Source organism: Rhyacophila brunnea, unplaced genomic scaffold (assembly GCF_057557595.1).
Source record: "Rhyacophila brunnea isolate RB1 unplaced genomic scaffold, BYU_Rbru_1.0 scaffold_5, whole genome shotgun sequence".
NCBI classification, from domain to species: domain Eukaryota; kingdom Metazoa; phylum Arthropoda; class Insecta; order Trichoptera; family Rhyacophilidae; genus Rhyacophila; species Rhyacophila brunnea.
This window is the reverse complement of record NW_028233170.1, coordinates 795,341-813,688: the sequence shown is the minus strand read 5'-3', so window position 1 is coordinate 813,688 and position 18,348 is coordinate 795,341. Positions and strand designations below refer to the sequence as shown.

The 18,348-nt window shown below is 32.2% G+C and overlaps 1 protein-coding gene and 1 long non-coding RNA gene across 2 annotated transcripts in view; one reads left to right on the top strand and one right to left on the bottom strand.

Annotated features, from left to right (window-relative positions):
- The window catches only part of LOC147065869 (uncharacterized), a 47,210-nt gene that overhangs the window by 3,276 nt on the left and 25,586 nt on the right, over positions 1–18,348 (bottom strand). The window contains exon 2 of the mRNA XM_085955617.1: positions 7,086–7,286. Within this exon, the coding sequence (XP_085811743.1) occupies positions 7,086–7,286 (201 nt within the window). The remainder of the gene's footprint in view (positions 1–7,085; positions 7,287–18,348) is intronic.
- LOC147065870 (uncharacterized) lies at positions 7,091–11,356 on the top strand. Its single transcript, XR_015071621.1, has 3 exons — positions 7,091–7,312; positions 7,447–7,504; positions 10,890–11,356. It is a non-coding gene; the product is annotated as an uncharacterized LOC147065870 (long non-coding RNA).

The window sequence follows — 18,348 nt, the reverse complement described above, 5'->3', positions numbered from 1 at the left end:
TATAGACGGGGAGTCATTGCTCTCACGCAAAAAATCGATTCATACCGGTTATTTTAAAAAAGAAACCAAATTGATATGCCATGTAACAAAAAACGCAACGAAAATATTATGGATATGTTGTCGACTACATAGACCACAATAATTATTTCACAGTTTTATTTATTCTCTTCTGTTATAAAAATCTTTCAAACTTCCCAGTACATGAATTGCGTACAACCATTTTATAGCATTGCCAACGATTTTTGATTCTCTGTCAAAACTTTTACGTTGATTGACTCTTCTGACACTGTCTTCGTTATACCCTTGACAATTCAACATAATTATTGTAGGTGTTTTCTCGTGTGATATAATGCACATGAATATTGAAGTATTTTTTTTTATCAGGGTTTCTTAATCTTTTTTGAGCGGTGATACAAATTTTGGTAAAAATGGTCTCGCGAACCCAAAAAACATTACCTAATGAAATAATACGTACAAATAACTATTAAATAATTTATATTTAAATAATACAACATACACTACGTACCTACATTGGTAATAAATTAAATTAAAAATATTACCCGTGTATATCGCTTCAAAGAGCAGTAAGTACCTAGTATATTAAATTTAGTAGGTATGTAGTTTACTAATGTTGGCTTTTGGATTTTTTAAATAATTCAACTAGAATGCTTAAAACTTTCAAAAAATAGGGAAGGGCCTCACCAATTAATATTACAATGAATTTTAGGTATTTTTAGCTAATTTATATTGATACCGAAATCTTTTACATCTTTAAAACAATAAAAATCAATACGTATGTGTATAGTTACCACAATAAGTTTTAAAAATGTAAATACAGAAAATCGGCTACGTATGCTATTATCAGATCTAAACAATATTGCTTTTGTTGAACATATTTCATACAATCGACCAAATTTTGGGTCGCGACACATAGGTTAAGAACCTCCACACTATACGTTGTAAATGCATATTATTTTTTCAAATATCAAATCGTTAAATACTGATCATCGGTTTGTCGCGGTTCTGGGTACATGGATGCTCGAGACGCTGACATGCCTAAAGGCTCACTTTCGGACATTATACGTATTCGATAAAGCGCCATTGAGTATTAATAAAATGCACCAATATGATTTGCCAAAGATGGTTTCTTTACGCTTTTATTTATTATGATTTGGTTTTTTTTTTACATTATACTGCACATTATACTGCACATCTGCTTCACGGAAAACTATCACTACATTAGTAACTGTACTTTTAGGTTATCTCGGAATCTAAAAGGAAACATAATTACAATTATTATGGAAAATAATATATTAGTTAATCTACACATTAACGAGGTACCCTAACACACTTTTTACAATAATTGATTATAAGCCATTTGCTCAACATACTGGAAATATACCTACATTGATCAAAATATAGTAATACACTCAGGGCTCGAAATGGACCGGAGCGCCGTTCTGTTTCGTGAAATCGGCAAAATCATCACTCCGTCTCGTGGAAAAAATAATGTGATTGTCTGATCTAAATAGGTCATATTATAACAAAGAATCTGACACTTGTTTTATAAAATATACATATAATTAGATTACACTATATTAATATTTTCGGAATATTATCGAGCGTTCCGGTTCGTAAATTTTTATATTTCGAGCGCTGAATACACTTTTAAAAACAACAACATTTGGATATGACCCATCTGCGAGCTTGTTTACATGTGCTCCGCGGTATACCTATATCTTTATACTCTTAAGTAACAAATTATTTCAACCAAGATGTCTTCGACAATCGGATAATCTTGTACTAGGACAGTGGTCGGCAAACCACGGCTCGCGAGCCACACCCTTGGGTGTGGCTCTGCCACAAATGGCCACGTACGGGCTAAAACAGTGAAAGATATAACAGTCAAAATGTCTTCGAATATAACCAACCAGCAAGCCGAAGATCTTAAATTGGTTTCAGCTTTATCAATAGCAGTTAACGAGTCTTGTGACATAAATGATACAGCACAAGTTTCACGTTTTGTACGATTTATTTCATCTACAGGTCCTAAAAAAGAGCTTGTAGGATTATTGCCACTCAAATGTCAAACACGTGGAGAGGATATTGCAAATGTTGTAAATGAGTGTATGGAAAAACATCATATTCCACTCGATAAAATTGTGTCAATTTCAACAGACGGGGTGGGGGCGTTAAGTATGAACGGCGTAAGAAAAAGGGTTGTTGCTATTTTGAAAGAAAAAAAAATCACGAGATACTTGCTTACCATTGCACCATTCGTCAAGAAGAACTTTGTGCGCAGACATTTGCAAAGTTATGGAATTTGTGATTAATAAGATTATCAACTCTATTATAGATAAAGCTTATGGATAAAGAATTATGGAGCTCTAAATTTTAACATCTCTGTGCAGATATGGACATGTTGGAGAAAAACAAATGTGAACATGTTTCACAGCACAAGTTTAGTAGTCTGCTTTGAAAGACCTGGAGAAGGAAGACATGATGATTTTTAATACCTGGAATAGTATTGCTGACTCATATGATCAGTTGAAAAAACTAGCGTTTGCTGTACTTTCCCTTTCCGGTTCCACATATTCATGCGAACAATCTTTTTCAAGCATGAACCTTATCAAGAATAAATTGAGAAATCGTTTTATTGATGAGAACCTGGAATCGTGCCTAAAATTAAAGACAACAACATACAAACCTGACTTATCCAAACTTTCCAAGGAGATGCAAGGCCATTGGTTCACATTAAGTGTTTGTTAGTCATTGTGATGATTTAATTTTATAGATACCTTACCTACAATTTAATTTTTATCAATAAATAAGATCATTATGTATTAAGAATGATATCACGTTAACAGTGTACCTACCTATATAGTAAGTTTAAGAAATTTGGCTCTCAAAAAAAATCTCAATCGTTGTACTGTTGATATTTGGCTCTGTTGACTAATGAGTTTGCGACCACTGTACTAGGATATAAATCAATATTGTAGGCATACCAATGAACAAATTTAATTTGATAATAATCTCCATTTAAAACCAATCAAGCAATTGCTTATTTATTATCTGTAAATAAGATTTTCTTTATAATGATAACAATACAATGATATAAGTAGTACCTACGCAGTTACATAATGTAAGTTGTATAATTGATAAATTCACCTGTGGCCTATTAGCATATTACGAAGACATTATTTTTGCATTGATCTTTACAACCGAATCAAGAGGAAGCACATCAAAATATGATACGAAACTCAGACTTGGAAACGTTTCAAAATTCTTGAGATACTTTCTTAGAAGCGTTCAGAAATTCATTTTTGGCAAACGTCATTAAGCGTGGCAGCTGCTTCTTTGTGTTAAAATTGTAATATTATTGTAAAATCTGAAATTTCGGTCGCTTTCAAATCGGAACAGCAATACGTTGTCGACTTCCGCTGATGAATTTAATCACAAGTTACAGCGCATCGGTTCAGTGACGTCCCGTGGGGGTAGGCAGACTGAGCGTCGCCTGGGGGCGGCAGTTACTCGAAGGGCGGCAAATCGAGGAGAATCATATGGTATATAATATAGAAATATATACCTACCTCAAGTTAGGAATAATGAAATTATTTTTCCATTAAAAAATCAGCTCACAGGTTGGAAACAAAATGTATTAATTAACATAAAAGGTTCAACAGGACTGTCATTTTTTGTCGGATTGGCGATGTCTAGTTTACTTCCGTTGAACTTCAACGTCCATGGTGACCAGAAATGACACGTGCACGGATGATAAAAAAATACTGTATAAAACATGGGGCGGCATTTTGGCGCTGTCCAGGAGCGGCATTTTGTCTAGGGACGTCACTGCATCGGTTGCTCAGACAAGACGATTGACATAATAACTAATAAAATAACAGAATCATATCAGTAAACCGGGTTAGTTAATTGAAACGGTTAACTAGATAACAATACATGCCGTGAAACAATAAAAGACAGAGAAAATGCCCCCCCCCCCATTTTATTTAACGTTTTTCTTAGATCGTATTCTTATTTTTCCGGTGGTTGTTTGTCCGGTACAAATCTTGCAATCGATTTTTAACTAACTTCCCGACTATCTAGACATTTGAAACTTTTAGAATATATCAAAACACGATGCCAATGCATTTTTTTGATACTTTTAGCCATCTTTAAGTAGAATTGAATTCATTTTTAGTTAATTCTGTTTTGTATGAAAAGTTATTTCGATACCATTATTGGTTGCTAGGGGGTTCTAGCAACTAAATTATTAAATAATATATACTTGCGTTTCTATGGAAATCAATATGAAATGACATTTCATTATTCAGTATTTCTATAAAGTACAATTTTTTTTGATCATTTAAACTAGTCAATGCTTATATTTTTATTATACAATAACTAAAAAATGTGTTGCATGGATAAACATACCGTGGATTAATAACAAAATATGTAGGCACTAAAAATACAAAATTAAATTTATAAATATTTTTCCCCAAAAGTCGGGATTTTTTTGACGTTGAGAATACAGTGGCTTTTTACATGTCATTTTTGCGATACATTAATTTGCTCTGTCTTGAGGAATTAAGGGCGATCCGTGTCGCTTTTCTTCTTCACAAAACTTGGCAATACGATATAATGACGGCGTGACGCTTTGATACAGACTAAAATCGTGGACCGGAAACGGTAGGTGGGACGCTCAGTAAGAGGGCAGTGCACCCTTAGTTTCGACGGCCAACGTAACTTCCGTGCGCACTTGTTAATAAATCAGACTGTAATTATTCGCAAATCTGCACATGTCGTTTCTGGTCACCAAATATGTCGAAGGGCAACGGAAGTTAACTAGACATCGCAAACCCGACAAATAAAACTAAAATTAAACTTGTTATGTTAATTAATACATTTTGTTTCCAACCAGTGACCTGAGTTTTTAATTATGATATTTTCGTTATTACTAAATTTAGGTAGCTATTTCTATATATACCAAATGATTCTCGTCATTTACCGCCCTTGAACAACTGCCGCCACCAAGCGACGCTCAATCTGCCTAGCCCCTCGGGACGTCACTGATAATACATAACTACTAAAGACGGAATCAACTGAATGTCACTTTCGGACACTTGACATAGGTACCATGTGAACAGGTGTAGATACTTTGGCAAATGTTGACCACTTGTCTCTTCCCGCTGGTTTCCGGAATGTTGACATGAATCAAAAATGACGGCGAATAATGTTATACACCTGGGCACGAAAATTTCTCAAATATATGATTATTGATTACAATTATTTACAATCCCTATACACAACATGGTTTGTGACTGATAACTGGAATCACGGATCGATAATCGTGCTGAAAATAATAATAAATTGAAATTTCCGTTTCAGTGTTATTAATAATAATTTTAGATTAAAGAGAAATCGGTCTATCAAACTACTAATTATTCATAGAATCATTTTTCAACGCAAAAAAACATATGGATTGCGTACTGCAATTTATTTAAAATCACTCAAGTTATCATTTTGTCGGCAATATTCGAGTTTCCGTCCAAAAATTATGAGATCAAAGTAAGAATATAATTATCGAAGGCAAAAGGTCGATAGCATCTCGGCGAGTAATTGGGACAGAATTCGTAGAAGGAAGCCATACTTGCGTATCGAGAAAATAAGATATGTATCTACTATCTAGTAGATACTTATATATCCTCTTACCCAGAATTCGGAGTGTTCATCGAATATCATCGTACATAAATTTTGATAAAACTATGAATTGTTACTGTTCTTGTATAGGATTAGATAGGATAGATATCTTACATTTTCTGATCAAATAAACAGTTATAGGGACATAGTGTCACAGTTTTCCATGAATAAAAAACTGAAAAGTAAGTTTCATAAGTTTATAGGACATTAAATAAAATATCTACGCTTTTCTATAACATGATTAATAAAAAAGATATGATAAAGGAGTTTCCACCTAGTCGAATATACACTTGTATAATACGTACGAGTAAAAAAATGAGTGGTTTGGTACTAGCTCTTTCATTTATAATTTACGATTTCCACTCGGATTCTACAGTTCGTCGGTTACGATCGTAATAATTCGTATTTCGCGTAGGTTGGCTGTTGTACGTTGGAAGTCCTTAACCTTTCGGGTCCTGTATTTTGTAAACCAACCGTAACTCTCGAGTAGGTACTCTTCGTTGTGAATGACGTGTCGGTTGAATGAATCGGATAGACCTAATAACAAGTTGACAGTTCAACGAGGAAATTTCCGTTATTAAAAATATGAATCAACTACCAAAGAAAATTTAATGATACACTTTGCTATACCATAGACAAGCCGATTCGACATAAATATATTATTTAAAAAATATATATACGTACTTACGTTTTAAATCATCAAAAAACACTTATTTATCACATAATGATACATTTAAGTATTACGTAGATGCGCATTGTTTATTTGCATTTATAGCTTCAAGATAAACTCAATATGTTTTTATTAATTTTATTTTGTTCAGATATTGGTGTTACTAGCTTTAAGTTTACATAACCAACTTCTGAAAATGAGTTTATATCCTAACAGATGTGTCAAAATAAAAACTGAATTTTGTAAAATGCACGAACAATTTGTTTTAAGAAACAATAATTATATTGGAGTTTTACCATGTCGGTTTCATTAACAATATTATACAATTATTATTATTGTGTCATTTTTTTAAAATAAAGATTGAGTTAATTGCACGATTGCAAGTAGTAAATCATTTACGAACATTTCAGATCGATAGCGCTAAAATACGCATGTTTTAACGAAAGGCGTTGAAGAAAAGCTTCTGTTTCCTTTTTTTCATGGAGAAACACCATGTAAGTAAAATAACTATATACCCTACACAATATATTTCGTTAGTTTTCTTGTTCTAATATACTTACAATTTTACTACTCGTATTTAAAGGTAAGGTTATGTAGACTTGACATTTTTCACATTATAGGGACGATTTTCTAAAACATTTATCGCACAGTGAAACACCGCTTAACATGTTATAGATAACAAGATCTCATAAGTATTGAGGAGGTGTTCGTCGCGTACCTTGACTTGCGGGCTGACGAGATATAGCAATGGATTGGCCCTCAGCCGCTCGGACTCGTCGGCCATGCGGCGCAGCTCCTCGCGCCTGGCGGATCCCAAGTGGGAGACCTCTTCCCGGGACATGGCGTCCGTAGCGCGGGGCAGCGCCTGCACATCCGGTAAAGACTTCTTCCTCTGCAGGGGCTGGGACACGGGGATGCTCTGAAACGACGGATACGCGGCAAAACGTTAGAGCGCAAATTTTGAAAAGTATTCTATATCTAACTACTAAGTTTTATTAAAAAAAAATATCGTTAATCATAATAGTTTTTGCAGATTTCCGTCTTAATAATTTATTTCTAGAATTACGTTCTTTTTTCAGGCAATATAAAACATTATCGATCCAAACAGATGATAAAACTAAAAACTATTTCATAAAGGTAAGTGTGGCCGATTTTTTCTAGCATTTTAATATCTTTATGTTATGTTAATTAGATTGTTATTAGGTACATTTACGTAAGCATTCAAGTTAATATATCCATTTCATTATAAGTTAATAATAAATAACGAATATATTAAATGACGAAAGAGAGAGTAATAAATACAGATTTTTTATTATTTTACTGACAGTATAGATCGAAGGATTGCTAATACATTGGACGCTAAAGACGCGCCCAGCGCGTAACGATTAGGCGGACATTCGATATAATTAGCATGCTATTATCTCATTCGCCGCTGACTATATAATGATTGTTTATTAGCACCTTTAAAATGCACGTTAATTACATCGATCGGCCGCCTGGTCATTACGCGCATGTGCGTCTTCAGCGTCCAAAGTATTATAAATGTGGTAATTAAAAAGTAATTATCTAGTCAGCAGTCGATGTGAATTCGAAAAATTGAATAACTTCAGGAATTTTTAATGAATATAAATATGCTACCACATAATCATCTTCCATTATCTCGCATATTACATTCGGGAATTAGGTTGGATGCGTCTATTTTGATTCTAAAATGTGTGAAACTACGTGGTAAACAACAAACTCACCATCCCACTGTTTTTATTCAGACGTTAGGATGCCATCAAAAAATCTTTATATACTTATGGCGCCGCCTATTGAGAATGTTTGAATACCGCTAGCATTGACAGTAATCTCAGTTTTAGTACGTTTAACTGCTATGCTATGAGTGTCTACGAATTTCTAGACGATTATTCATATACGTAATTACACAATTAATTCTTGTAACTATTGCTAACTTTGTATAATAGCAAGAGTTATCTCCACGTCCATTGTCTTATCAACACGACGCTATAATAATTTCTTATTTCACTGATTTTCCCCCTAGCGAATAATGTACCTAAGTTTCATAAGAATTGAAATGCTAGCAACATCGTAAAAAAATATATTGCGAAATACTGATTCATAAATTTCGTGCCTAAAATAATAAATTAAAGATTCAAATGTAAGTAACTGTTTATACATTTATTTTTACGGTGAATATCTGATAGGATTTTCCCAATACTCAACATGGCGTGCTTAAAATATGAATCATAATTCATAACGATGAGTAGGTAGAAACCAACCACGATTATGTTTTTTTGTGAATCTCACGTACAAATGCATGAATTAAAATTTTGTTATAAAGAAAACCATTTACCTTTGTTAGGTTAGGTGTTAGGTATATTATGACTTATGACATAAGACATATCCAACCTTCCACCAAAAATTAACAGAAAATTAAATAAACAAAAATTCTGTTTAGTTCTGTTATTTCAGCGAATTCTTGGAATATTAATAATTGTATTATGATATTATAATCCACCTGTTTCAATATTAATTTAGAGAATATGACCACTACTTGTAATATCATAGTATAGCGACTCTTGCTGTAACACTTGTCGAAAATTATGAAATATAAACGTATAATATTAATATCTACATCGACAATGTTTCACAAATCACACTAGAAACGATGTCTTAAATTATACAAACTATCAGAATATATTAATGTATAATATAATACATGTTGCAGTACCGATTTGAAATCATCACCGCTTCACCAATCAATTTCTCGAGATTGTGATATTTTCGGTTAATAAATTAGGAATTGAATAGAAATGTCCTGATCTTTGATAATTTTAAGAATAACTAAACAATTTCAAACGATAGTGATGAATTAATTGGGCGAAGATGCAATCCAATCCAAGTCAATGGAAATAAATTATTTACGTTTTGTTAATAATTAATTGTTTTACAATTAAAGTGTGTCTTAACCTTGTTTTAAGTTATCCTGAGATCATAATCATGGCCCCCACATCCTGAAGCGGGCCCCCAGGCCACGATATTTGACGGCCCCCAACGTATCGCTGAGGTTAAGGGCAGTGTAATGTTCTATAGTAGTGTTTTCCAAATGATATTTCCCGGAATTCCGTGTATTTTTAATGTGAAAACGAAAATAAAGGGTATGTCGTGTATTTTTAGCGATTTTTGGTATTTTAAATAAATCAGCTTGAATGTTGTCGGCACTCAGCATCTTATTATGAAGCACTAATCGCGACCCTTTTTTGTGATAGCCAAGTTACATGTGACCCTTCGCCATGTTGGATAAATAATCATTTTTATTAATCAGGAAACACTCAATATAATTATAAAATAAAATACTATCTGGCTTAGATTTACTATTAGAGCTTATAAATTTACGATGTGTTTATCTCACTTAACTGGTTGACCTGCTACGCCGGGCCCCTCCTAAGCCCGGGCCCCCAGGCTAAAGCCCCGTCAGCCCCCCTTTGTGGGGGCCATGATCATAATAGTACATAAGTATCGATTTAATATGCAAAAATTTCTCTCAGCGTAGACCCTTTTCTCTTTCTGATTTTTTTTTCCCCGTAGAGGTTACGTTTTTATTTAATTTTAGAATTTACCTTTCTTTTAGGAATGTAATATCAATAATAATAGATACCTACATCATTCGAAGACATAAGTGTGAAAAACATATCGATTTCTGGTTTGAAGCAACATAAAACCGCTTATATATTTTTATCAGCCAAAGTTTAATAGCATGATGCAATTAAATTTCAACAAAATAGGGCAGGAAATAAGTAAATATTGGATAAATGTAATCGTAAGCTGACCACATTGATATAATTATTATACAATATCAGCTGTAATAACTAATAAGTTTATAAATGATGCTATTTTCTTTACTATATTAAATACTTCTTTCTGCAACTAATCAAATAGCCATTTTCCATAATACATTATAATAGCAATCTTGTTGGCATATGTACCAATCTGTACATATATTTGTTACATAATCATAACATAACTTACAAAATGAAAGGATTATCAATTTTATTGCTAAGTATCTATTGTTTTCTTCTCTTTCAGCTGACCTACTTAGATTTTAATATTGATTCAGCTTTAATAATCATTTTTAATTCAGATAATGATTTGTTTTGACTGGCGATATGCGAATTAAATACAAACACTTCTATAATAATATCATTTATCAAAACTATTTAAGTCCACCTATATGTTATCTAAAAGTCCAAGATAAAAACATGTTTTATAAATGTTGCACCGAAGGAATACCTTCAGGACTTCCTTGTAGCCATAGTGGGTATTAGATTAAAATTATCTTACAATATCTCACATGTTGCAATCATTTTTTAACTACATTTTTCTCAGTTTGACATTCAGTGGACTTTACGACGTTTGATATCAGCCAACACATTAATAATATATCCATTGAATTGAGCTAAAATGATTTATGCAACATTTATGTATTTAAACTTATCGACTATATTTTGATTGATTGCAGGATGGCGATCACATCCTCTGATAATTTTGAAAAGGAGCAGCTACCGAAAGTAGTCAGTCTGACCTTCAGTTGAACTGGTTGGCTATTGTGACTTGACTTACACGTTGGACAATTATTACTCGTATTTAGCATTTAGTACCTAAATTAGCAGCGCCATATTGCGAAAGAGAAGCTCTCTTCTCATTCAGGCTCAACCGAAGTAATGCAGGATACTTGTAATAATATCATTTAGGTTTATTTAGCGACATTTATGACATATAATAACAATTATGTAGCTATTTATGTATTTCATTCTGTGAAGTTAGGTAAATTAAATGAAATTGATTTTTTTATCACAAACATTCTTGGAATATTGTATAGTTTTCATGTATTAATCACTAAAATGTTTGTATGTAGCAATGATTTTTTTTGTATAAGTTAACAATGTTATGTTAAATTATGCGGATTAATAAATATTTATATCCACCAAGAATTGGCAGTTATAATAATTAATTCGAACAATAAGTGTATTCAAAATGCTGCATACTACAGTGCAGTGCTTCAAAACCTTTTCTCCTCACGGCACACTATGCAAATCAACATAATATTCTGTTCTATTCGAACAATAACTAAAAGTTTTCGTTTATTTATGTACATGATTTTTTGTATTATGTCTCGTGATAAGCAGTTGGTATTAATACTACGCTAAAGAAAAATAGCATACTAGAAAAAAGTATAAACCTTTCCAATCGAAAAAGTAACGAAATCGTTGAGATACAGGTACTGCCTATTTTTTTTTTTTTACTAAAAAACACCGCAGTGCATACCTATATTTTTATTTCTCTGGATTAATACCCATACCTTTCCTCTGGCTCTAGCAAAACCAAATTTGAAGTGGATATTAAAATTAGATTAGCAGTCGCTCTAATCAATACGTTCGCCATAAAAAATGACCAGCTGGCATTTCGCATTCTTCTTCGCAGACTTCATACCAAACATTTCAGTATTGTATCTTAAACTTAAAAGAGTTCTATAAAGAAAAGATAAGCACCCGACGATAATAAAAGCGATGCTAATATAAGAGAATTATTATGTTACTGGATGAACCGGCCAGAGAAAAAACATTACCGAGCAGACGTCAACAATTTGGCAAGGTCAAAGCTTTATCGCTCCGGTAAACAGGGTTGAGAATTTTATAAAATAATTATTTCTAAAATAACCTAGACTAACACTACAATAAAAAATAACCGGGTTTAACCAATTCGCATATTCCGGATATTGAGGTTGATAAAAACTCATAATATTATTGTTTTAGATGCTAGTCGAAGCACGTAAGTTATCCATAATAATGAGGGCTTAGTTTCAAAGTCGATATCAACAACTTTATATAGTTAATATTTAATTAGTAAAATTTTATTAAAGCGGAAATAATTATCAAAGTCGGTAAAATCTATCAGACGATATTGATGTATTATTTGACTAATAGTTAATTAGAAAGTTTATGGAAACAATGACTGGCTGTAACTATAGTGTTATTAGTAATAAGTAATAACACACAAATAGTTCCTCCGCATATTACGTGCTCTTGTAAATAATATGACAATTTAGTATTTTTCACGTTTCCCAGGCATTCCTATTTTCGCCAAGTCGGGGAGGACATTAGAATAACCATTAACATATTATTATTGTAAAAGCTTGACAATACTTGGCGAATATTCAAAGTTTTGTGTAGCATGATTCATAGCAACGATTTAAAGCTAAACATACAGACATACTTACCGCTACTGAATCTGTATACATACAATATATTCATAAAACATTCAACGATTTTCATGAATTCAAAGGCTCCGAAACGGCATGTTCTGGAGAACTGATTTTTTTACTATTGGATCAACGCATCTATTGTGAGGTGTTTGCGTGGTTTAATTCACGAGATATGATTATTTGAAGTCTCCCATACATTGTTAAATTTGAATTTATGGAGATATCTCCTTGATTTCATATTTATTTAAAAATTAACTTTTATAGCGGAACAACACAATTGTCTGAAGTCATTTTCATACAAAAATGTATAGATTTAAATTCAGAATTTACCAATAGTATCTACAATTATTATTAATTATATTGTAAAGTAATGGTGGATAACGATATTCTCGAAATTGCAAAAAGCTATCTCATTCTAAGAAATGCTGGGAAAGTTAAGATCTTAAACGATGTAAGGAGATTTTCTAGTACAGAAAAAGTGATAATATGTAAGTAATACTACAATATTTTGGTGATATATAAATGATTTTAGTCAAAATATTATAATCCATTCCAAGAGGTAAGATGATTGAGAAATTAAAGTATGCATCAATTGCAATCTCATTTCGCTGAAAAAAACTCTTAATTATTTATAACAATCCCAAATTGTTTTCGTATTCCGTTAAATCATTTAGAAGGGATGCTTAGTGGGGTTACCAATTGGAAGGGTGAATAGGAATAGCCATGGAATTACAGATACACTTGCTGGTTAGGTTAGGTCTTTCAATACCAGTAGTATACCGAATCTGGATGTTGCCTCAACAACAAGAAAATCGTCATACGGTGCACAATCCGTCGATATTTTCCAATTATTGATGAGGGAGGTGTGTTTAGTTTTAACATTATTAAAGGCGTGTATAACCGACATGACGGTGTCAAATACCTATTTAATTTTACAATGAAGGCGAGTATTTTTCCGAAAACGTTTCTGTAATCTTGAAATTGAAAAATATTCTGTCCGGGATGGCATTCCCTAACTGATACTTACCACTTATAACTTAGAACTAAGTACGTAGGCAATGTTGATAAAACTCGTTGGTAACCCTATTATAATTACAGAAGGCAATGCCCGACGTGCAAGAGCATCTACAGGCCATTATCGCCGCGATATTTTTTTTGCAATCGAGTAGGTACTTGTTTAATTTTTCTTTTGCAGCTTTTTTCTACAGATACTTACCGTATTTCCCGCCAAAATCACCAACATTATTATCGATAACGGAGAAAACTTAACAATCATTAGATAGTTTTTATTATTCTAAAAAAAGTATTGCATTAACACTTTATTATATAATAATTATGTAATATAATTTAATCTAGGTATCTTGGTAGATACTTTGTTTTATATTATTTACATATGTGCTTTGTGAGGTAAAGTATTTCAAATGCAAAACAATCATTTTAGTGTTGTTTCAATCAAAAGTACACTCTATGGTTATACCTATTGATTAGGTACCTACTAAGTTTATGATTTCAACAAATTGATGCAATATAAAATAACAAATATCACAGTTTAAAATTTAATCAACATAGTCAATTTGCAATGGAAAAATTTATTGGATAGTGACGTGACCCCGAAATGTTGGCCTTAGTCTTTTAGTCAACCCTTCTGTTCAATAAGTACCTACGTATATCTATTGGCAGAGCTGATGCATAAAATGTTTTAAAGTCCCACAACTTACGCTGACGGATATAACGACCCCCAGTGTGAGCTGTCGATGACAAAAGTCATGATCACAAAAAATGATAATTATAAATATTAAATATAGATTTATATCATAATTATAAATGGAAGCTTAGCCATTAAAATAGCGTGTAATGAAAATATCGAACTGTGTTTAAATCCATGTTAAAATATATTGTGAAAGTGGTGACCTTATCAGACCCCACACACCCTAAGACCTTCTCTATTTGTTGACCACCAGCCAGAGGCTGAGCTAGCCAAGCCTGGTGCATCACAATACGATGGGTGGAAAATACGTTTTAATCTACATAATCATAATTTGATTTCGATCTTATATAAATAATTACAAGAATGCTGATGATAACTTAAAGAATGGGAAGATCACGAGTATTCAATGGTTAAAAAACTACAGAAAAACTTGATATGATTAATCAACATAAAGGTGCATGGAAGACCGCTCAGAATGGAACAGTCAACTCGAGACGGTCAACGTCCACCCCGAGCTGTATGAGAGGGTCCACCCAGAAAATAATAATGTCTATAACCTAAGTTCCCCATATCGTAGAAATTGACAAATGCAATCATAGTACCTACACAGATTCTTAATAAGCAAAGCTTGTTTTATTAAACAAACTGAAGTCCCCGGCTTCGCATGAAGTTGTTTGCCAAAACAATAATATTTTTTTTTACATTTCAATATCAAAATGACTGTACGGTATGTCAAAAAGAAAATAATTCTGACAGCTTTAAAATCGAATCCAAAATATGCAAACGTTATCTTAATCTGTGATAAATTTTCAAAAATGGAAGGAATAAACAAACATACTTTGTATTTTATATACTCGTAGACGCTAATATATCCGTATAAATACTACTGGGTATGTGCTAATTGTTATAATATTGAGATCACTTCATTCATTATATAAATTATTTTCTGTGACCCTTCTGATTAATGAATCCAAAGATCGCGTAGCATTAATAAACTAGATATGGTCGGTCAGTAGTACTATATTATACAAAGTGTGTAGGTATGATTATTTATTACTTTTATTAGTGATACTGATAATAAATGATAATAATAATATTGTATCATGCTTGTAGCAAGTGAAAGAAAGATGACACAAACGTGAACGTCAACTGGATAAGTATTATAAATTTAAATGCGTATAAAGTATTTTGTATTTTTGGCTGGAAAATAAATAGGTAGATAACTACTAAATATTATGTTCAACACCCAAATAAATATAAATAGACAATTAAAAATATTCAAATAAAGAATAAAATTACTGCATAATAATATGGCTGGTTATGTAAAGAGTAACATGAAATTTGTGAAAGATTGGGTTATTTTTATTAGAATATCAGAATATATTATATTATAGTATAATAATTCGGGGTCATTTATATGTACTCACATTTAGTAAACGTGCATACTGATATTATAATTTGATAACGTAGGCACTAAAAAAAGAACACTAAAGACTATAATTTGAAAGTCAACAAGCAATTAATTGCAACCTACTCTACGAGTTATATGCCGGTTTTAATAAAATAAATTATAATAATAAATTATAATATTAATAAAATTATTTTAAATCCTTGATGCAGCGCAGCGATGATTTAATGGTGGCCTTATAACTGGTAACATTCGGTGTACATTATACCTACATGTATAAAGGGATAACAATATATTTCAATTATTATTTAAGTACCTGTTACTAATTCAATGGGTAGCGATAGATGAAGTTGGCGTTTATTTGACGTATTTCTCACAAATTGAGTATGCAATATTACACAAAGCATAAGAAAATCTCTCCAACTATCCTCAATAATCATTATTTTTAGTTAAACGGTGTGAATTATTAGTTTTTATTAGTTTTTTTCATCGTGGGACTTCAAAATTAGCCAGTTCGTCGGGGCTCGACGTCCCTATCCTGACAACAAACTGTACGTCTATTATATACAAACTGTGTATCTCGCTCTAAAATTTTGCACAGCCAAGAGAGGTGCTGTTAAAACATAGCATTTATTGTAACAATTACAACTAACCTATTATAATTGATACATTAAATATTAGTGTTAATATTTCGATACAGAAATATGAAAAACTACCCTCGATAGCTGCCGATAGCGGCCGATAGAAGTCTTGTGTATAGAATATATGTGCAGGTGTCGGTATAGGGATGTCGAGAAAATCACGATCACGATGAAAAAATAATACATAATAAATAAGTATTTCAATTATGTGGCAGGTTAAATACTGCCTTATACCTATAATATCTTAACCAATAATCGCAAATATTTTATTATCATTAAACCTACTGCAAAATACTACACGCAAAAAACATCAAGGTAGGTATTAAACAATTTTCGCGTACCTAATAATCATGATATAATACTTAATTTATATGGTCGTTCGATGACTATTCAACAAAAATTTACGACTAAAAACATTAATTAGATACAAAAGTTTAATCTTACCCCATTTCTCTGTACACATTTCGTTCATCATTAATCATTACAAATAGTTCGTGTTACTGATTAGTGATTAGTGATTAGTGATTACACTGAAGGATTGGATGCTTTTGACAGACTGACTACTTAACTGCACAATAGTGTTTTTATTGATAGATATATTATTTACGATATATCCACATATATTTATTTCCTGGCAAACAACGAATAAAGAATATTAAAATAAATCATTTTCTATTTCGCATCTATATGCTCTATCTGGAGCTTAAAATTCGAAAAACAATACGCTTTTAATAATCGGTAAAATATTGGAAACATGCTAATACATCGTTATCACCAATCAGCATTTAAATAGGTAATTCAATTAAAGAAAAAGTATCGAATGATTTAATATATAAATATTGGTAATGGTGTAGTATCGAAACCTTTTTAACGGCCCCACCATGGCCCTACTTATGTGGTTCGCATGTAGTCATAGGACCGAGAAAAATTGATACTGGAGAAGCTCTATATTCACTCGCGCTGTCCAACTGGCGGCCCGCCAAATTTTTTTGCGGCCCGCGAGCTGTATAGAAAATTTTTCATCAAACATTGGGGAGAGAATTACCCATCGAACAGTAAAATATGGAAACATTTCATTATAATACTAAATATTAAAAATACTTTTTCAAAACAAAGAAATATACAGCTTAATTTTTCCAGCTTGAAAAAAACACAAATTTGTTGATGAGAATTAAAATATTGTGTTACAAATAAATAAATATGACTAATTAGTTTTATTCGTCGGGCAACATTGTGTTGTTTTTGATTTTTTTTTCTATAAAAAAATAACTTTTGAATTGACATTAACTGACTTTTCATTTACCCATCCTCTTTGGCCCCGAAATGAAAGAATGAAGAAAAAATGGCCCGCGGCCTAAAATAAGTTAGACAGCGCTGACCTATATAATAAAACAACAGGCGAAAAATATAATAATCGTAAAATATCAACGAAATATATTGAATAAGTAATAATCCGCTTATACGTTTACAATTAATAATATAATACAATGTGGGTAGAAACTTTAACATTACCCACAGCACTTATCCAATTTCCCCTGGTAGAGGAATTTTATCTCCTATGGGAAATCAGTTTGATCGAATTGATTAAGTATCCCTCTAGAGCTCATTATCGGTTCATTTGATAGCTGCGATGTTTACAAACCTCACCGAGAGACTGTAATAAAGTGTGGGTAGGTAAAGGGTAATTCTAATAGCTATGCTATCAGTTTCCATGACACTAAGATGACGTGATTATGTACATTAGGGTAATTGACGTGGAAACAAGCTATGTAGGTACTTACCGACATTAATGCCAACCGCGAGGTTAATTGATTTGCTCTCTAGTTTTGCCATTCTATGAGTAAGTCAATCATCAGTTGTTTCTGTCAGAATTTAACTATATATGTATATTGATGTACCTATATTATGTATAATAATGGATTTACTGTTGACAGTAAGGATTATCACGGCCATAACAAG